Source organism: Sinohyriopsis cumingii, chromosome 14, assembly GCF_028554795.1.
Source record: "Sinohyriopsis cumingii isolate HCF-2022 chromosome 14, ASM2855479v2, whole genome shotgun sequence".
Classification (NCBI taxonomy): domain Eukaryota; kingdom Metazoa; phylum Mollusca; class Bivalvia; order Unionida; family Unionidae; genus Sinohyriopsis; species Sinohyriopsis cumingii.
In genome coordinates this window covers 97,812,771-97,835,646 of record NC_142974.1, presented here as the reverse complement: position 1 = coordinate 97,835,646, position 22,876 = coordinate 97,812,771, and the positions used below count along the sequence as shown (strand labels likewise).

Below are 22,876 nucleotides of genomic sequence, written 5' to 3'. Positions count from 1 at the left end.
CCAAACATTTTAATTTCTTTCCAAGGTTTTAAGATTCAGATGTAGTCAAGTTTTCCTGTTTGCTTTCTATTGGTGACCCATTCAGTTTCATTTCATCATTAAACAATATTGTAGTATTTTGCATTCGTTATTTTCTCATACAACATAACCTGTATCCAAAATTTTAGCGAAAATAGATCATTGAAATCTATGTTTGTGGTCTTTAAAAGTTTGGGAAAAGTCTTTGAATTTATCATTCAGAATTGTGTATGAACCCTGAAGAACCTTACCCTCAAGATGCTGTCTCATCATTTTCTAGCAGTGCTAAGGAGTGCACGCCTGTGGACCCTCTCTATTTGTCTATATATTGTATGGAGGGAGAAAAAAAATGGCAAATTTGGAAATGTGACTTGCAAGAGCCAAATCCAGTTTTGTGATATTTAAAAATACAGCAGTTTTTGTTTGTTGCAAGTAGAGTGAAAGAGGAAAGAAAATTAAGCAAAACGCAACCCACCTATGTTGGCTCTTTATAAATAGAAGGGTTTTGTGCAACAACAGCAACAAAAAAACCACCCTATAAAGGCATATGCTTAGTGTTTCTTTGTCTTCTGTATGTATTGTATGTAGCATCATGGCCATGTGGGTTCGGAAAATAAATTTGAAATGAAATCTCTGGAATAAAGTGGCTGAGGAAGAATCAGCTTGAGTCAAAGAGACGAATACTGCAGTTTATCCCATCATAGAATAAGATCTGGCCATTAATTTCTGCTAGCAGAAAGGGCAATAGTTTTGCCTTCTGTAAACTGTGCTAATCCGATATTTCAATTGAGAGTGGTGGAGAGAATGATATCTTTCACCACATAAAATCAGAGAGGGATAATGGAATCAGCAAGGCACATTGCATCAGAACAGAACAGAGCAGAGGGCATCAGTGGGAGATGACACTTTGGAAGCGTTGATCAAGAAATCAAAATCTAGTTGTCTGTTTGCTTCCCAGCACTCACTGGAACAACTACAGAAGTTGAAAGTGGCTACTATGAAATGAATAAGCCAAGTCAGTGATCCTTGTGTATTATTCATGTAGCACTAAATTTGAGACAATTTTTGCTATGACCTTCTCCATCTAAGCTCAACACTGGTGATCATTAAGAAATTATTTTCAACTGTTGTTTCAAATACAGTCTGACATATTTCATGAGAATTGAGCCCAGGAAATTAGGGCTATTACTTGTCAATTTTTCAGCCAGGGTGCACCCTTGAGGGATTTGTTCAAAATTGACACCATTTCCCACAACAAAAAAACCCGCAAAGATTGAATGGACCAACAGTGGTACAGGGAAAAACACAACATAAGGTGCAGATTTTAATTTTTGCCTATCTGATGTGCCAACCAATCAATAAATCTCTGAATTGCATAGTCATTGTTTTTATGAAAATGAACATAATCTATCAAGTGGTCTTTCTTGAATGCGTAGACTATATTTTCACCCTTTCTTCTAATCCCATACATGGTTAAGCTTGGAGTCATATGGGGAATTCTTTTATAATCATTATATTCCATAATATTGGGAGGTTAACCAATTGAGCTTGAGTAGTCTTTGAAAAGAATGTGAAAGAAATTTAATTTGCCTATAGAAGTAAATTAATAATAATGTGGACTTTGCATACATATAATCTTTAGACACTCTAAGTGCTTTACAGTTTTAAATAAAAACAAGCACATTAAAACGTACACCAACAAGATTACAAAAACAAACACCATGAAATTACAAAACAGAAATGTATTGACACTAATTAATGATATAAATACTGTAAAGTCAAAAAAGTTTAGTTTTAAGAGCACTCTTGATTGAAGTTGTAGTGTCCTGGTGTCTTAGATCTATGGGCAATTCGTTTGATGTACCTGGGCCTCTGTAAGTAAAAGAACATTGTCCATAAGAATTCGTTTGAACAATGAGAATGCAAATGTCAACTTCGACTTCTGTTCTTTTTACATTTTTAAGTAAATCAGAAATGTGTAGCATTGGCAATTCATGTCAAATGCTATGTAGTGCCATTTTTCATTTGTGGCGACATTTGGACCACTGATTTCTTTACCCTAGTATCATTTACAATTGTGGCTTTCGTGAGCAAGCTAGTAAAACACAAAAACTGTGGTGCAGAAAGTCTTTACAAAGAATTGGATTCCACAATAGTGATAAAAAGATGCATGCTCGAGAAAGCGATTGAATGTTGAAACTTCATGCAGACTGATTACAGGGGCATCACATTGTGGATTTCAACTTGTCCTGCGTTGTTAGGACTTACCTTTTAATCTTAAGAGGAGAACCTTGAAGCAGAAATGATCATTTGTTCATGTCATGTAAAATAAGCTAGGTAAATGATGTATCATTTTGAGGTTGGCTTTTATGTTGTTGTTGTTGCAGGGTTTAACGCCATTTTTCAGCACATGATAGGCTATACATGGTGGCCAGTATTAATGGTGGAGTAAGAACCTGGGAAAACCCCAGAAAGAACCACTGACCCACGAGAAGTTACTGGCAAGCTTTCTCCCATACCCTCATTGGCTGAATCTGAGACTCGAACCCATGCAGACAGGTGAGATGGCAGTGATCCGTAACAAAGAGCTCTTTAGACCACTCGGCCACTCGAGGGCCCCCAGCTTTGTATGATCACACCTTTGGCTGCCTTCTTAAAATGAAGAGTGCAAAAAATTAGTGCCATTTCTGTCAAATTTTGCTGTAACATTGCTGTGTATTGAGCCTTTCTTAATCATTCTTTGGATGATGTCAAGAAAGTTCTGGTGGTGTTACTCCATCTTCTCATTGTGCCTTCAGTATTGTTGCATCCAAGGAAAACCATTATTATATTGGGTCCAGTTATATTGGCCCAGTCACCTCAATAGAGTACCCTACTGACAATGGTAAGTTCACTTTGATAGCTTGTTGTTGAGTCAGTAGCATTCCACTAGGCTGGAAAAGGACAGTATCTTGAATAACGACAGTAATTAAGGCATTAGACTGGGAATAAATATTATAAGATCTCTAATAAGTAATTGGAGAAGGGAGTGTCTGTTAAGTTTTGACAGGAAAGGAGCTAGCAATAATAGTAGGCAAGTATTACATAATTAAAAAGTTTTGCCCCACTCCAACCCTAAAACATCAACATTTCACAGCAAAACTTGTTGTAAAATGGTTATAAGAGTAAAATTTGTTTTCTAATACTTAAACTGCAAGAAACATTGCAGATGTTCTTGTGATAAGCATAATGTCATCTGCGGTATTATTGAGTACATGTGCCATATGACTTAAAGATATGGGCAGAATGTATCAAATATATAATAATGAGAATTTTTAGTCTTGCTACATGAAAGAAGTTTGTTTACATGTAATGCTTAGGAACATTGCTCTTTATTCTCTTTTGCAGTGGACGTCGTATGGGAAGTCGTCAGAACTCTCCAACAGGGGATGACAACAAAGGTCCTCTGGGAATGGATGGCAACAAGATGGGAATCAAGAATGAGAACGACCTTTTGGAGGCTCAACAGTCACTGATGCATCAGCAGATGGGCGGCTTTCAGATTGACCCTGGGACATTTGAGCCTGTTGCTATCGACCCTATCCAGTTTGACTACAGTGGTCAGCTTGGTGTGCCTTCGATGGACAGTCCTAATTTTAATATGGATTACTCTCAGGTAGAGTACTTGGAGAACAAAACTTTGTAAACAGCTTTTTTTGCCTGTATCGGCATGCGAGACCCTGTTTATTAGCTCTACTTGTTATGTTCCAGAAGAGTTTACAGGATTGCTGGTCTGTCCACCAATATTCATCTGTCCTACCACAAGTTTGTCCATTACCACCAAAAACAATATAGGATTGCCATTTAATTTGAAACACATTCATTCCCTGGTGTTCTTGTTCCAGGATGAAATAGGTACTGTTCATTCAGAGTATGGCCACTGCATCAGCCATCTTGTAAATCTTGTAGTTCATCTTCTTGAATGTATGGTCATATCAACCTGGGGTTGTCACTGAAAGATTATATATGATGTTGGTTTTAAATTAAAATAATACTGATATGATAGCCAGTATGATTGTCTTGGGAACCATCATGAAAATATTGTTATTGATACTTCGGACGAATTTATGATTTCATAAATTTGTGCTTTTCACTTTATGATAGTTGGTATTTAAAATAATTGTTCTGACAAACAATTTGGCTACCAACACAGCCATTGCAAAAAATCTTGTTTACACCCTGAATAGAATTTTGACAGTTTTTGCCAGATGACTGATATCTGGTTGATCCTAAATGAAAATGGTTTTGCTTGGACATCCAATATAGCCACCATGTTAGCTATCTTGAAAAGCTTTGTATTGCTACTGTGATGGATTTATGGTTTTGTCAACAGGGGTTTTCACTGAAAAGCTTTGTATGATAGTTGATCTTTAAAAGCATTCTGTCAGTCTAACAACTGATATGGCCACTACACAACCATCTTGAAAAATTGCTGTATTGCTAATCCTTTTCAGACCTGCCAACTTCTATCATTTGACCAAAAGTCTTATGAAAATTACTCTTAGAATTCGGACATGGGAATGAAAGTACAGAGTATGGAAATACGTTTGTTGTAGCAAAATCCAGATAGTGGTTTATCCTTGTATGTTTTGGATCTGGGTTTCGTATTAGATTTATTGGAGTTGATCAGGGAATTAGACTGTCTTTACAGGAGTACCTCGGATACATTAAACTGCACATATATATCATCATGTAAAACACTGGAATGATCAAGCTGATGCTTTTAGAATTAAAAACAAATGATGTCCAACAAGCGATACATGTGCAACACAAAAGGGAATATAAGCATCTTAAAAAGTGTTAATAGTCCATGTAGAAGAATGAAAAGGAATATTCAGATTCGGGAAGGGGGGAGTGCAATGGTTATGTTTATTGGGGCATGTGTTGGAATTTGTCATAACAGGAGACATGATTATTGTTGAGTGAAATCCAGTGTATCCCCCAGAGGTGTAAAATTGAGGGTAAAAAAACAACCTTGGGAGTCAAATAAAAAATGGGGGGGGGGTCAAAAATGTACTGACAGATTTTCATCTCTCTAAACATCCAAATAAACCAACATGCATAATTAATAAACAAATGCATTGTCCATTCAAAGAATAATTTTATTAGTTCATTTTTCTTTTAAAATCATACTTTTAACAGTCTCCTTATTATCTTTTTGAAGCAATACCATAGCTGCCAACCCTCACGAATTTGGGGTGAATTTCACGACTTTTTCAGCAATTCACGGATTCACGCCGCAAGCCAAAAATTCACGAATTATCAAATTCTCAATTATTTTAAATCTTTAATAAAATAACCGATTTCCCGTTGAGCGCTAGTCATGATATTCGCAGTTGCCAAAACGATCCGGTACTGCTGGTCACAATATTAGTAGAACTACAGCCAAGTAGTACAGTTGGCCCAGTAACAGGCATTTTAGCCTGGTAGTAAGCATTTTAGCCTATTTTAATCTGTATGTATAAGATAAGTTTTACAAATGCTTTTGAGAGAAACTGGGGCCTAACTGGAATTTTGCTCCAAGCATGCATCACCAACAATGATTTGAGTTACCGTTCAGCATCACATGTAAGATCTTGAAAATGTCTTCACCACCAAGGAAAAAGAAATGTATTGCCCAAAAAGTGGAGTTTAATTGGAAAATATGAAAAATTGGCTGTGCTTTCTGCCATTAAACATTGATATACATCATGCTTTTTGCACTCAGTGTGCCCCAAATTGTAGTATTGGGCACGGTTGCAGAGATGCACATCGGTTGCAAAAGATATGTAGAAGTTGGGAAGATTAAGAATTCACAGATTTCAGCTCTAGAATATTTTAAGCCACCGGTGGAAGACCTGCAGGCTACCAACCCTGAAGAATTATTTGTGAGTTTTCTTGTCGAACACAATCTACCTTTATCAGCTGGAGACCATGCTAAACATTTGTTCCGACAAATATTCCTGGACTTGAAAATCGCTTTCAAAATTTCCTGTTGAAGAACCAGAAGTGCTGCAGCTCCTGTGTATTCCTCACAGCAACAATGACAGTGAAAGTATTTTCTCTAGTGAGGAAAAATAAGATAGACTTTAGGGCCGCCTTAGCTGCACATTTGTCAGCAATTTTAGTTTGCCAAGATCAACCAGCAGGCAAGAAGTGTGAACTGTTTAGAAGGGCACTGACTGGATATGGGGTCTGCCATTATGTGATATTTTACAATGTAGAACTATATACATTTTAATATAAATAATACAATACCTGCTACTATACATATCCTTTTTTTGCAAATATTAGTTGTTGTTGTGGTTGTTGGGTTCAACGCCTATTTTTTGCTAAACGGAGCCATTATTTTTGTATGGTGACCACTCCTTATTCCAAATGCCCATCTTATCCTACTTTTTGCAAAGTCTCGTCTGTCTGTTTGCACTTCATAGCGGTTTGCCTTAGATCTGAGACCAAAAAGCCTAAAATTAAGAAAAAATCGGATTCCGACCACGGGCGAATTTTGGGTAGAAAAAAGTTTTTCTATCTGTATTTTGTAGTGCAACTAGATAGTCCAGATTATGTGGTATCATTGTAGAGCTACATCTGTCGACCTTTCTATAATACCACCCACATTAGTGTATCATGCATGACCATGATGCTGCAGAGCTTGGCAGTAGGCTACTACCTCCAGCCCCGTGAAGTCGTCGCTTGGGGTTAAAGACTAAAATGAAAAAATAATGGTTTGTCAAATTAAGTCTGTTCTTTTTGCTCATGATCTTAATCAAGCTATACTAATCTGGATTTATTGTTTGAATACAAGCATCTATAATTTTTAGATATGCTTTAGTTTTGCAGAAACTGTCGAGGGGTCCTTATTAAATTGTCTCCTTTAAGTGTTATAACAAACTTGAGTCATAACAATTGTATAGAGCATAGCAAGCAGCAAGTTTTATAAATGTTGAAACAGATGACAACCGATTTTTTTATGTTAAGATTGTCTGCTATGGTTGATAGTATAAAACAAGAGGAAAGCTCTCGTGTGTTGATGTGAATTGAAGTCATCTCTCCTATCACTGACATCGAAATAGTCAGTACCTCTTCCACAGCACTTGCAATCAGAGGCTGAGATAAAAAGCAGAAAAGGAACCAAAATTCCCAAGACATGGTTAATTACCTACAACTGGTTCAGGAAAGAACCAAAAAGGAAGGATGTTATGTGTTTTTTGTTGAGATTGTAAGAAAGATGTTGGCCATTTTTAAATCAAGTTATTGTTATAACTATATCACCTATAGTATATGGGTGGTTTTATCAACATGTTTTTGCTTAAAGATTTCTTATAATATCTAATTGGTTCTAAACGAAAATGCTACTGATCTCATGTCCAGTTTGTCCACCTCAGTAGCCATCTAGATATGTTGTCACTCGTCTCTGGTTTCTTTTCTATTAAAGACTAAAATGAAAAAATAATGGTTTGTCAAATAAAGTCTGTTCAATTTTGCTTATGATCTTAATCAAGCTAGATTTAATGTTTGAATACAGTCATATGTAATTCTTAGATATGCTTTAGTTTTGCTTAGTTCTGAGCTTAATTCTCACTGAAAGAGTTGTGATGTCTTGCGAGTCCTAAATGAAAATTGTACTGATCTGAGGTCAGTTTGAAAACTTGTTATCACTGCTTTTCCTGAATGGTCCTATCAACATTGGTTTCTCACTGTAAGACTTTTTGTAATAACTTGTGGAGTTTAAATTGAAATGATAAGGTGTGACATGCAGTATGTGGTCATCTTGCTACCTACTCATCTTAAAGGACAAAATTCTTTTGACATACGGGTATTCAGCAGAAGAGTTCTTACTGTCTGGTTTGTCCTAAATGAAAACGACTTACCTTCTATATGGCCACAGAAATGGCGGTGTTGAAATTGTTATCTCTACTCCCAAAAGTTGGAAATATTATCATGGAATTTTCAATAATAAACTCCTTGATTCCTGGTTGTTCCTAAATCCAAATGGTGTAAGCTTTACATCCAGTTTGGCTGCTGTGATGAGTCTTGATAATTTTATAATCACTGCTCCCATTGATTGGATGATCGTTATGACACAAGGCTTTGACTATAATACTTGTGCTAAATGAAGATTTTGCCTGTCTGACATCATTATTTGCACAACAGTAATTCATTTGAAGAGCTTATCGTTGCCAAAGAATATCAGGGATGGTTTCAACACTTGATTGTTAAAAGGAAGGAATGTTCTTATTTCAAATTTCCAAACATTATTTAAAGCCTGTGATGCGTACATTAGTTCTGGGTTTTTTCTACATCTTTTTATAAAAAAAACTATTACTGGGACGAACATCATGCAGTTGATACATTATTTTTTATTTTCTTCTTGGTGATTAATGTTTACAGTTGCTACATTTGACATGAGCTATGTAATTGTTTATTACAGTAAGTTTTTTAGTTTGGTAGGTCCTTTGCCTTTGAGCAATGCCTTTGGCTGACATTTTTTTGTTGTTGTAAATTCACTTTTATTCTTGAAATTGTACATGTGTTAAACTTCTGTAAAATGGTAGATTGGCTATTATGATAACTGAGAGAGTATTACGTACATATTTCCTATTAGCAGCAAAAGTAATCACTGCAATACTATAAATTGATTTTACTTTTTTTTGTGATAGTAGCAAAATTCAAAATTCATTTAAAGCTGTTTTATACCATTTCAGTCTCTACAGCGACAGCAGCAGCAGCCATTGACCCTACTTGCACAACAGTATGCTTTGCAACAGCAAATGGGTAAGTCTGTAACTTACTAATGTTTCTTTGTAGATATGTCTGTACATGTGGTACAGCCAGCCATGTTTGTAATTTGCTATCCATGTTCTTTCATTGCAGGAGTGAGGAATCAGTTGCTAGCTTGATGTGAAGATTTCTTTACTTAATTACAAATCTCCATCCTCAGTTTTATTGACAAGTGAATTTCTGAATATTCTAACTTTTTATTTATCTTTCTCCCCTCCTCTCTCTCCTGGTCTCACAGAATTGTCGATCTGCATTTCTTTATGATGCTTGAATAGAGTTCTATAAGGTAAAGGAACAATATTTTTTAAAAACATTTTTGTGAGAAATTGTTTATAGTGAGGTGTGGTGATGTGGCATTCAAGGTTCCATTGTCAAGACAAAGAGCAGGAAATTTTCAATTTAAAGTTGGGGAAAGTTTAGCTTGGACGATGAGCAAAAGAATTGTCTTGGTTAAAGAAAATAACTGCTTGCATTTACATACCCACCTTTTTGCAAAAATGTTGGGAACATTTTCTTCACCTTGCCCTCTTTCATTTCCATACTAAAACTTAACAGCATGCAAGATTAAGGGTTTAAACTTGTTGGCCTATTACATCATTATTAAAAGTAGTCGTCACCTACCATGTTGGGGACCTAGATTCAAGGTCAAAGTCACAGCTCATTATTTCAAGTTTTCTGCAACAATTTGTGATCTTGAACTAACAAGTCAGTTGAGATTAAAAACTAACTTTGTATGTTTCTTTAGGTGTGTTGCATACCACATGGGATGGTAGTGTATGTAGTCTCATCATCTAGGCAGAAGAATATTTACTAGCTAAGCATACATTGTACATTATTGTCAAAGAAGTAATATAATATCATTAAATGCTTGTTTTAAATTAGGTCTTTCTAAACCATATAATAATGTTGTCTCCCATCAGCTGACATTTGGCATAGTTTAAAAACCACCCCACCACCAATGATTCCCAGTATCTGGAGTTAGTTTTGAGCAATGTTACCCTCCTAAGAAATTTCTGGCAGCATTTCAGAATGGAGGCAGCAGACTTGGGCAGGTAACAAACACATAACACTGTACCCATACGTGGCAACCATTGCACTTTTGGCATAATTATGCCTTTTTTTAATGCCTGTCTTTGTATGGGTTACATTTGTTTGGTTCATTAAAAAATGAAAATATAAATACAAAGTTTTTTTCATTTTTATTATTGCCTCCTTAATTCCAATCTATTTCAGAATATCCATAAAAGGATCACTGCTGTATAAGAATAGCATAAGAGTGCTTTACTTCCTATTTATGGCAACTGTATATGACACATTTCCAAGAAAATGGATGGGTTTCTTCCAAAATAAACTTTGCCACAATGATTAATTTTATTCATAAGCTTGTTAGTTGGCAGACAAGTCACCAGTATGGTTAGACAGGTCAAATACACAGTTGTCAGCCAGGAGGAGAGACATACCACAGTGTATGGTTCCTGTGTCAGACGTATTGGTATTATTAATTTCATACACTACATCCAACTGTGACATTATGTAGACACATTTACCATGGACCACTCCAGTGGCCTAGTGGTTAGAGTGTCCACCTCAGATGCAGGGGGTCGTGGGTTCGATCCCCGGTCGAGTCATACCAAATACTTCCAAAAATGGTACTTACAGCTGCCTCACTTGGTGCTCAGCATTAAGAGGATAGTGTTAGGACTGGTCAACCTGATGTCAGGATAAAATGTGACAGGGTGGGACATCATGCTGCATGTCTGTGACAATATCCCATAGGTCTGTGCATCACTATAAAATGCCACACTGCAGACATTGTAGCAATATGACTGATTTTTCTTTTTCAAAGCTACGTTAAAAATCCAAACTGCACACACACACATTTACCATCATACCCTGTTTGTACAAGACAGACCCTTTTGCCTCAGCAATGGAATAAACTTGTATGGCTGAGTGGCATTATAGTGAGGGAGTACCATACTTGCAATCTAAAAGTCACAACACAGAACCAGATCTACTGTTGCATCATGTGAGGGCAGACCTGTGCACAAGAGATTATCTTGTGCCAAGATAGTAGGCCTTTATATACCAGCACAAGTGACACTAGGTCTGGGTCTAAGCATTTCACAGTTGTGTGTATATTATACTAAGTAAATATGTACTGGCCTTTGACCTGAGTAAGTTTTTATAGCTGAATATTTGTTTGTTATTGTTGTAGTTGATGTATTGCCCAGTGAATCCATTAATTTGCCTACTATCCAAGCCTTAATAAACCATGTATGCAGCTTTTACCCTTATCTCTTGGCATACTGATAAAAACATCCAATTTCAGGTTTAATTTTTTTTAAAGTAAAAATGTCAGTATTTGTCAGTGATGGCTAAGATGCTAGTCAATCATTAAAATTTGAAAAGATTTTAGAACAAGAATAAAAAAAAAAATGAATGATTTTAGTAAATGTAGATATCAGCACCTTTAAATTTTTTTATATTTGTGGTCCTTTGTTGCATTGAATTATTCAACAATAATTGTCATTGCTTCTTTGCATGGTTAAATTTCTTTTTTTGTTTAATATCTTACACAAAGATTTGAGCACAATAGGAAAGTTTGAATTCATATCTTGTTTCATTCCATTGGACATTGTTTCAGAAATGTATTTTCCTAAGCTAGAACCAGTATATATGGTACAGTTCTTTTTTTTTTTTTTTGTCTCTCCATGCATCACAGTAGGGATGAAGAGAACATGGAGAGTAATAAGAAAAAGTCCGTCCACTGTCTCTCCATGTGTTCCAATCATGCTGTCACTTCTCTTAGCAGAGAATTACTCTGCACATGGCACTTTCTCAGATTTGCATCTGCCATTCACTGCAGAGCTGAGGTATTGTTGGTAAAGTGGGCATGGGTCACTATTTATGACCAGGCAAGCACCATCATTGAGAGTGAGGGGAAATGGTAGGGGCACTAAATTACCCACGACATTGCCCTTGTAAACTAATAGACTCTTTTAATTGATCCAAAAGAGATTTTTGGTAAATACTGATGATGAAGGAACTTTATTTATATTTTTATTCATAAATTTCATGTTTTTAGCTCTTCTGCTCATATAGCCTGTGGTCTAGCATCTTCTGAAGTCTGTCTTTCTGGTGGCACAGGTTGTCACTATTTCTTCTAAACTAATGGGATTGGCATGAAAACACATTCATCTCATGGACTAGTTCATCCTCAGTGAATGTGGTGAGGCTTAGATACTTAATATGGCCAATGCTGTAGACATCTTGAAAATGTAAATTTTGCTACTTTCCCTAAATAGATGGTTGTATTATATTAGCATGGAGTTTTCACTAAATGATCTTAGTATGTCTTGTTTGACTTGTAAAGGCCGCTATGGTGGCCATCTTGAAAAGCTTATTATTGCTACTAGTCAGAACTAATTTTGTCCCAGTCAGTTACTGTGACAGTTTAAATATTTTCAAGAACTAGTAATTTTAGTATCTGATAAAAGTCGGATCAAAATGCAATTTAATGAAGTTCCATGTTCCTGAGAGAGGACTTGAATGCAGAATTTCCAAAGACAAATCATGACTGCATACATTCACTAAAATGTATGAAAGTTGCATCAAACAATCCGAACACTCCTAGTGAAACATTCATTTGGTTTGATTTGGTCTAACATGATGTTTTGTGGTGGAGCACCACATTAACTTAAAATTTAGTGCTATGGCAATTGACGATGGTTGGTATAGGTTAAGATCTATCTATTCCCAAATATTGTATAAAACACGAAGATGCAATAGCACACAAGATGATGCAAAGTGTTTCTTTGATGGGAAATGGCAAATGAATACCCAAGATAGCAGTGTAATTGTCAATGGAAGGTGGAAGATTAAATCATTCAAAGATCTCCCACTTTCTTGATTATTTATGCACAAAAAATTTAATTCAGTTTAAGGAAAATGATCAAACTTTAGTTGTTAATTGCTTTGGTATAATTGGGACTGTTAAATATAATTTGAAAGTTGTATAGTTTAATGTAGTATAAAGTGTGTGGAGAAACAAAAAATATTGTGTGAACTGTACTGAAAATAGCACTGATAGTATAAAAGTTAAAACTTGGCATTCAAAGTTTGGAAGAAATAAAGCATGTGTTGAATTACTGAATTAGTTCTTTAAAATTTCTCTGATAAAATATGTTCAGTTGATCCTCTGCATAGAATGCTGTTGAATGTAGAAACATGTTATTTAAGTTGAAAGTCTCTATTCAGGGATGGGGTAAATTTATTTCAAGTTCATTCCAAGATTTTTTTAAATAATAATTTCGTGAGCAAAGAAAAATATATAGCATAAATGGATATTTTTAAGAATCAAAGTGCAGTGGGTTTAAACAAGATTTATTTTCCACTTTGTTTCAGTGATTCATTGTAAACGATCTGTTAGCATGTAAATTGATCAAGGAATCCTTGTGTATTGAAATTATTTGCATGCCATTATCATTGATTTCTTGTTATTCTCATTGTTGATACAGAACTTTTTATGATGACCGTTCTTTACTATTGTAATTATCATTATTATTGTTATTATTATCATTACTATTGCATGGCTTATGGTGTGTGCATTCGCTCTCTATGTAGGCCTTGGTCCCACGGCCATTCCAACCCCATATGTTATCAGCACGCAGGATCCTTACACTGTGGGAATACCGATTGCAGGTTAGAAAAACGATAATAAGTACATTCATTGTGGAAAGAGTTCCTTTGTAGTTTGTAGGTCTTTTTCTTCCCTTAAAGTTTTCTGTGTTGTTTGCATCAGGTATATGTTCATTGCTTTGCTAAATAATGGAAAAATCAGGGTGCAAAGTGTAGACAACAAAATTATTTTAAAAATTCATGACAAAATGTTACTTTGATATGTTTTGCAATTTTGCTACAAGGAAAGGAGTGTTAATTTGTACATTATTGTCAGAGAGAAATCAAGAACTACTTTGTCTCTGTATTCTTCCTGATGGCATAGCAGGAATCCTTAAAAAACATGAAATTAAACTCTGGATTCCATGGTTTCTTTGCAAAGCACATAACAAGCTGCTTTTCAAATCAAGATAAAGAATAACAAGTTACTTTCTGCATGCCTTCCAAAAAATTGCAGAACTGAAGTGATTTTCACATTTTTACCCATGTATATATTGTCCCATTGTCACTAATGGGAAGAGGTGAAAAGACTTGCCTACTTGGTCTGTCTCCATTTGCCATTATGATTTTCCAATATAATTTTATGTTGATTAATATAATAATTTAACTTAAGTTTCTTGTGATGCCACTGATTTAAAACCCTTGATATAAGCATTTAGGTTCATATCTGTGGACCGCTCCAGTTGCCTAGTTGTTAGTGCATCTGCCTCAAATGTGGGAGGTCATGGGTTCAAACCCTGGCGAGTCATACCAAAGACTAGTAAAAATGGTACTACCAGCTGCCTCGCTAGGCACTCAGCATTGAGAGGTTCGTGCTAGAACTAGTCAGCCTGGTGTAAGGATAATGTGACTGGGTGGGACACTGTGCTACATGTTTGTGGCATGATGCCTCAGTGCTAGACATTACTATAAACTGTCACACTACAGACATGGTAGCAATATGACTGAAAAATTTGTAAAGGTACATTAAAAATCAGACGTGCACTCATGTGTGGAAGGTAAAGATTTTTATATGAATGCCACTGTCGTTTAAACCAGAGCACTATTTTCATGGCACTTGAAAACTGTTGTCATTGCCTCATATAGGATGTGGCCTGAATTTTACAACAGAATTTGAATCTGGACCCTAGTCAAGATTGCTATCCAGAAATCTGAATGGCTGAAGTCAGACATTCCAAGTCCAGATGCAACTTGGATTTGTGAAATTTGTCTTGGAGATTTTCTTGTTCCAAAATTTCGTAGTGCCTACATTAAAAGGAACTCTTTCCAACTTTCCATACTATATACTTTGTTATTCTTTGTTTAATGCTGTATTTGCTCATGTCACATGGCATTCGGATCATTTTAATTCATGGTGTATGATGTAACCACAGATCTGGTTATCATCTGTTCTCAACTGGATGTACATCTTGCATGGGTAAATATGGTATTACAATAAGGATTATGAAAATTAGTTTTCTGCTATTAATATATTAATGGTCAAGCTTATAGTTAGTATTAGCCAAGGTTATATTTTCTTTAGAGATAAAGTTTCATATAAAGTTTGACCAGCATTTTCCCACATGAATATTTTTTTTCTTCCATCATGTTACCAAGGTTATGAAAATTTATTAATGAATTTGCATTTTTATTACATATTCTTTTCATTGATCCCTAAATCTTTGTTGAAATTGTTTTGAAAATAGTATGGTAGAATATGCAGATCACTAGATTCAGAGATGGGTGGGTGGGTGTAATATAAAATATGTCTGAAGCACACTCGAGAAGTTTTTAAAGGCAAAAAAATGTAGACAGGCACCAAAGTGGTTCGGTGGTAAGTGCTGGACTTGTGTTGAAAAGGGTGTGGTATCGAATCCTGCCATTGGATCACATGATTTATACAATCTTTAAATAGCCTTGAATTTTACGGGTTGCCTTGAAAACTCTTATTTCACATTAATTTGTTTTTTCCCTGAAAAGTCTTGATTTTGTTTGAAAACTCCACAATTTTATCTGAGAAAATTAAAAAAAAAAAAAAAAAAGCTAAACAAGCTATGGAACTGTTTCATTATGGATGTTTATTGTATCTATATTGTCTAAAATTAATGAATGAATTAAATGTAACAAGATTTTGGAGGATCAAATGACACGACTCCCACTAGATTACACAAGCAACATGCAGAGAAGGTCCACATTCCACAAGACAAAATACTCCTGAAAAACTTGAGGAAATCCTTGAAATAAGTTCACAAGGGCTTATGAACCATTAAAGTCGATTAGCTGTTGTGGTGTGTCCTTGGACATAACACTGTATTCCATTTGCCTTGGCTCTAAATAACCTACTTATCTTGTTGTGCTGTATGAAAAAAAACCCACCAAACCAAATAGAAATCAGAGTCGATGAATTTGTCCCTAGATATACCTTAAGATATTGATTAATATGCAGACACCTTTGATCTGGATTTTTCACATCAGTACTAATAGAAGTAAGCAGTTTAAATGGTTCATTCCTTCATTTCTTGATGTAGTCATAAGCGGGGCCCCTGAGTGGTCTAAGGCGCTCTCCATTACGGATCACTGCCATCTCACTTCAGTCTGTGTGGGTTTGAGTCTTGGATTCGGCTAATGTGGTTATGTGAGAAAGCTTGCTAGTAGCCTCTCGTGGGTCAGTGGTTCTTTCCGGGTATTTTCCGGGTTCTTCCTCCACCATTAATACTGGCCACCATGAATAGCTTCTTGTGTACTGAAAAATGGCGTTAAACCCTACAACAACAACAGTAGTCATAAGCCTTTTAAGATAAATTACCCCTTTTTCATGGTGCACAATGCTTTTGCTGTAACAAAAGCATGCCAAGCCAGAAATGAAGAAACTGCCTTCCCTTCCTACAATCCTTTGTGTATCCAAAAAGCTTCTTTGTACAGCATTGTTTGTTGGGTACACTATACTCTAAGCATTTGCCAGTTTGTGAGTTGATCTCGAAATATCTTTCATGCCATCTTGCGTGCTTCTTGACCTGCTGTAACTACAGCAAGAAGTCTTGGCTATCTACAAGTTGTGATATGAATGTACATTTTGTGAAAAGACATGAAAAGATGCTTAAATGAACATGGTATAGACTCCATCAGAACACCTATTGCTAATTGTTGCCGTTAAATTAATGGGAAGATTATTTTCTTTTAACAAAGTTTTGCTTTACAAACTACTTTCAAGGAAGACATCCCATTTGTAAAACATTTCTGTACATCATACAGCCAGGTCCTTTCAGTAGACCATTATTGAGGTGGAGTTGCTCAATATTTTGTGTAAATTTATGAATTATCCAGTGTAGGATTATAAAGAAATGAGCAAGTGCATTTTACTGTTGCAGATGTTTAAATGGCAGGGAATAATTGTGAAAGAAAGTGACACTTCTTGAGGCTGACGATAATCTGCTTTTTTGAACTCTTTTGCAAGGATCAGTAAATAAACTTACATTCATTAGTAATCAGGGCTTTGTGGTCATTCCTAAAGGAATTGATTTGTCTTGGGGGAACAAATACAAAGCATATTAAATGACTGGGGGAGGGGGCCATTTCTCATGAAACTATTTTTAATTGAGTGTGACCCTGAATTGCAATTCCACTGGTGCTTGGATCATTTGGGCATAACCTGAAATGGTCATGTCTTTACAGTATTGTTCAATCTAATATTAAAATCTAATTCAATTCAGTTGAAAATTGTCTTCCTGCATGACATGCATTTCCCTGCTTAAGCAGAAACTAACATGACCATTAATGATAATAATACTGATAAGAAGGTTTGGAGAACAATGGCTTTATTTCAGAGATTCATGTTTTTTTGGTACATAATACTGATGCATATCAGAATCTTTGTTTGGGAACAAAGAGAGCTTTACAATTTTCACAAGAAAATTCATTGATTAACTAACGATACCTTTACTGTTTTTTATGAGAAATTTCTTAAGATGCAAACAAAAAAAAATCCATGGTATTGTAGATTTCATTTGTCTTGAGAACTACTGACAAGTTTGACCATTGGGTAAAATACAAGCTTTCAGTTTTCACATTATAGCAATATGGTATCAGAAAATGGCAGTCAACTGATTGTGGTTTTGCATTGGTATTGTGCCACATTGGACTGAATCTTCATCAGGGACTCTTTATTTACCTCATAGTACTCAGTGTTGTCAGTTACATGTTAACTGGTTCGTGCTGTCATTACTCTGATGTTTTTTTCAGTATCTACTTTTTTATTTAATGCAAAAGTTGCACATTGTTGTTTACCTTGTGTCATATGTTTGATTGAATGCAGAAATTGCACATTGTTTATTTACCCTGTTTTGACTTTTTGATTGAATGCAGAAATTACACATTGGTATTTACCCTGTGTCAACTTGAGTCTTTACAATTACATATTAGTTTTCACCCTGTATTAAATCAGTCACCAGAAATTGCACATTGGTATTTAATCTGTGTTACCATAACTTTTTCCTTTTTTTGTGGTGGTTTTCTTTACTTTTCTGTTTTTGCAAGCCCATGTCTCAAGTATGCAAGTTCAAATTCATAATGACATTAAGAGACTTGGACGTTGAATAGTGTGTGCCGACGTGTTGGACTTGTATTAAAGGTTTGGTTCTGTTGTTTTGTGTACATCATTAGTTACAGGTACCAAGTCCAGCTTAAATACTTTTTTCCATGCTGTGTTGTTGGTTTTCATAAAAGTCAAGCGAAACAATTGATTTGCTTTCTCACATTGTGTTTGTCACTTTGTTGTGATAAATAATGTAAACGTTCTCTTTACTTTTGGTGGAACACTACTTTCTTCTGTTGATTTTGAAAAAAATGCACTTCATTGTTCTCCTATGTGGCTCAGCTCTCTAACCAGCAAAGGGCACATCTAAAAAATGTCACTGTTAGATTGTTGTTGCATTTGTACCCTTTTTTAAACATTTTTATGCTTGATTTTTTTTAATAATTTTTTTTTAATTTAACGTCCATGTAGCTTTATCTGTACTAACTGGGTCATTTTCATTTGCATTGATGCTTTTTCATTTCTTAAGTATTTGGTTAATTAATTTTTAAATCTGAAGTGCAAGTTTAATAATTTCTAAGTAATTTCACATAAATGTTACCACATTAAAATTTTTCCTTGAAAACATTAAAAGGTAAATTTAAGAAAAAAAGAAGCAAAAACAAGATGGTATAGGTTTTGCAAGCCACCCACCCCTTTCATGTGTGCTGTATAACATTAGTTGTTCCTTATTATCATTTCCTGATATTTAATCCTTGCCTTAAGAATTTAATCCCATTTGTTCAGTTAGACTTGTAAATTGGTTGTCTGAAAAAGTCAGATGAGAATCAGGTTTGTGGAGAGAGAGATATGAATTTTAGAATGATGCATATTTGATGAAACTGCTTTTTGTAACATGATCCCAGGTGCTAACTTTTCAAGTACAAGAAATAATGCTGAGCGTCTCTCATTGGTATGAAAATGACACTGCCATAAAAGTTGCCTTAAAGTACAGTTTATTAATTGGTACCATCTTTTCTGAATATGATAATGTTTAAGATTTTTATAAATGATAACCGATCTCTATTGGTCACCTATCCATAAAGGACAGATTTGCTACATTCCATTGGGTGTGCATTATAAACCAGGTTGACTGTATATGGAAATACCCCATGTTCATTAAGCACTTTTTTCTGTGAACTTGTTACTAATTGAATAGTAGGAATTTCTGATTTTCTTTTCAGTTTACTGAAAAAGCAGTTATAAAATTTAATTGAAACAGCAGCAGTTCAGATTTTGTTTTTAACTTGAGATTTTTGGCAGAGTATTACATTTTGTGCTCCATTTTATGACTGGAGTTTATATTTTGTGCTTAAAGTTCTTGTGAATCCAATCAACACATTCAAATAGGCTTTGGAAAACATTTGAATTTGTTGAAAAACTTTTTGAATTTAACAGAGAGAATACAAACAGTTAAAAACTGAAATATATTTATTTAAATTCAGAATTTGTTATTTTCCAAAAATTATTTTAAATAAAAAAGATGAAACTGAATGTTTGGAGTTGGTCACTAACATACGTCATAGGTAGTTACTAGATTACTCAGCAGCCTTTATTGTAGAGGCATGCTAATTGAGTTTATTTTTCATCTTTTCTTCCTATTTATGCAGTAATGAAAATACACTGAAAATTGAATTTCCATAAGAAAATGTAGTCTTTGGAAACCATGGCTGTACAATTCATGGGGATATTCTCTTGGACTGCTTGAAATATCAATTGCCAATACTGGAATGATCAGTATCAGTGTGTGTGTGTGTGTGTGATGCCATTCAGTTGTTGGCATCATTTTTATGGTTTAGCAAAATCCTTCATTGTATTGCAGCTTTTATAGCCTCTGAAAGAAATCGCATTTATGGTGAAGACATTGTATGTTGGGTACTTGAGTTTGGTTTGCAACAACTTATTCTAAGATATATGAAATCTATCTCTATTAGTTCCCCTTAAAAAATGATGACTTTGCATGATGAAGAAATGTTTGAATATGAATATTGGGCTAATAATTGGCTTGTGACTGCATCATGTTGTATAATGTGTATACTAATACAAATTGCCCTTTTTTTTTTTTTTCAGGACCAACTGTCATTCCTCAGTATTATGGAGTTCAGACCCCATGGGGAATTTACCCAGCAAACTTATTTCAACAACAGCAGGGCCAGCAGACTCCCCAGGGGATGTCACAGCAACAGAACCAGTTGCTAAGAAGCCAGACTGGTCGACCTTTAACCCCTAATCAGCAGAATGAGAATATGAGTAACAATGCTACACAACTCCAGGCACAGGCTTTGCAAGCACCTAGTATGTCCAATGGTGTCAATTACAGTATGTTAGCAATGTTAAATCTTGCACACTTCCTCTCTCACTCAAAAATCCTGATGGAAAAACTTCTTTATAGTATTATCTGGTTTGACTTTTGCCTGTGAGAGTGTGCGTGTTTTGGCAGCAGTATCACGAGTAAAAATTTGATAAGAACATTTAGGGTGATAAAAGAAAGTATAATTTTGAGAATTTTCATGAAGCAGGAGTCCAAGTATTTGATCAGTATCAATAATAATGGTGCATTATGATTGGTGGGACAGCTTTGCCACCTTCTCTCTCCCCAAAAAATAGACAACTGCGTATGAGTATTCTCAGCAGGTTAGAAATCTGAAAATTGTGCAGATGAGTAGAATTTGTGTACAGATGCCCATGTAGCTTGGCCTTACAAAGTCAAATGTATCTTTTTAATTTGTTCTAGATGCCCCATACCAGATTCTGACTCCAGCTTATTATGATCAGAATGGACAGCTAGTGATGAACACAAGAGGAATTGGCACACGTGTACAACTTGTACCACCAGGCCCCATGCTTGTTAGTACAGGTGCAAATCAGCAAGGTGAGAATTTCTGCATTGTCTGTTTGATATGCCTTGAAAGGCCATAAAATTGGAAAAAAATTGACAAGCACAAGAGGTCCAAAACCGTTTATGCTAATTCGAGTTAAATGATAAGTATGAACTCTGGCATATGCATAATATAATTTTAAAGTTTCTGGTTAAATGGGGTTGGGGGGTTGGGTTGTCATGTTTACATGCATCTGTTGCACCTGCTTGTCCTATCACAAGTAACAGTCAGTAACAAGGCTTAGGTATTATAACATTAGAAACCATGTGCTCAGTGGTAAGTGGATAGGTGCTATGGTCATGGCCATCATGCTGTTACAGGTTCACTCTGTGTAGCAGGCAATCATGTCTTGCGTTTATATTGTTTAATCTGCTGAGCAACATTGTGTGTTAATTCCTCCTAAGTGCTGGACATGGAGCTAATGCAGTATTAAGCAAAATTGTAAACTCTACCTTGAAAATTTCGTTCAGAAGTTTGTCCAAAGATAGCACAACACTACAAGTTGGTTCATACTCATCAGGAACTTGCAGATTTGAAGAAATTTGAATTTTATGGCCAGTCAGGGGACACGAGTATAATTTGTTAACCAGAATTCATGGTGTTGTCCTTATGTTCTGAACATTTCTGTAGGTGTTAATTTAGATGCAATAGCAACTAATATCTTTTTTCTCCCTACTACTACTAAAATTAAGTACCCTTGATATCCTTTGTTCACCTCATCTCATGAAAACCTTCAAAGAATCTAATGTGTGCAGTTTTGTGGGGAAATTGTATGCAAGGGTTTATAATTTGTGGTCATGACGTTCAGAGCAATGGATGGAAAGTCTAACCCTACATCAATGAACAGGGTTGATTATTTTGCTTAACAATATGTTATGCTACTTGTCTTGTATATAATTACACCATAAGAGGGTGGGGTGGGGTGGCAGGTTTAAAATCTTATTAGAAACATCTTGCATGTGTACCATAAATAAGAAAAGTACCCTTCCTGTGAATAGTGGATGTACGTCATTGAATTTGCTAGTGTTCAACTACTGGTACGTTCTGGCAAGAATGGAAAAAGTCTGTACAAGCCAAACTTTGCCAAAAAGATAATAAGCCAGTATCATTAATGCATGGTTTATCATTTGCATAAAGTAGAGAAAATTATTGTAAACAATACTATAGAGAAAAAAATAATATTAATGCATTTCTGACCTTTACAAGAGCTGCGTTCATACAAGACTTCACAAATCAATACCACGACAGTAGTGTAATCCCTAGTCCAAGTTTCCTCTGACTCTTCCTAAACATTTTTACAGTTATGTTAGGATGTGAGGTCAATTGCCTATTGAAAAGTTTGAATTTGCCACAATGGCATAGTGGCAGCAGAGGGCATCGTTGTCACTAATCCACTGACAGATGAGATGAAAACTACAGCACTGATGTAATTTTACATGTTATTCACCATGGCATCTGAGATCCAATAGTCTCATGATTAAAGCTGTACCAATGAATCAGCCATGCTCATAATCGGGCCGATTATTGGAGCAATCTGTATAATCGGTAAAGGCAGAAATAATCAGTGCCAAAGTAAACAAATTTCCAAATATAAATTTAATTTAACATTATCTTGACATCTCTTTAATTTTTAATCAGAATTAAATAGTGGAATTTAAGGAATACACATTTGATTTAGGGGTTAATTGAAAGACAGTATATTCTTAAAAGTAAATACTTTTTGACACGCTTGTTGTAAACTACCACTGATTGTCTGCTCAAAACAAATTATCAGTACCATGCATGCACTCGTCCAATTAATCACAACACACAACCAGCCAATGAGGCCTTGTGTGGCTGTTGAACTTCCAGCAAACACATTACGGGATGGTCCTGGCTTTTAAATAGTTGTCGCAAAAAAAAATCGCCAAACTCAATATTTTGTTGCCAATTTTCAAAACATGTTGCCAGAGTA

General features: G+C 35.4%; 1 protein-coding gene across 5 annotated transcripts in view; it reads left to right on the top strand.

The window, feature by feature from the left end:
- Nucleotides 1-22,876, top strand: part of LOC149784456 (pumilio homolog 1-like) — a 139,033-nt gene that overhangs the window by 45,868 nt on the left and 70,289 nt on the right. For 2 of the 5 annotated variants that reach the window (XM_089932534.1, XM_089932531.1), the window contains 5 exons: nucleotides 3,406-3,673; nucleotides 8,742-8,811; nucleotides 13,441-13,518; nucleotides 20,114-20,338; nucleotides 20,778-20,915. In XM_089932534.1, the coding sequence (XP_089788660.1) occupies nucleotides 3,406-3,673; nucleotides 8,742-8,811; nucleotides 13,441-13,518; nucleotides 20,114-20,338; nucleotides 20,778-20,915 (779 nt within the window). Of the gene's footprint in view, nucleotides 1-3,405; nucleotides 3,674-8,741; nucleotides 8,812-13,440; nucleotides 13,519-20,113; nucleotides 20,363-20,777; nucleotides 20,916-22,876 lie in introns of all 5 variants that reach the window. The other 3 variants (XM_089932532.1, XM_089932530.1, XM_089932533.1) reach the window with 2 other exon arrangements.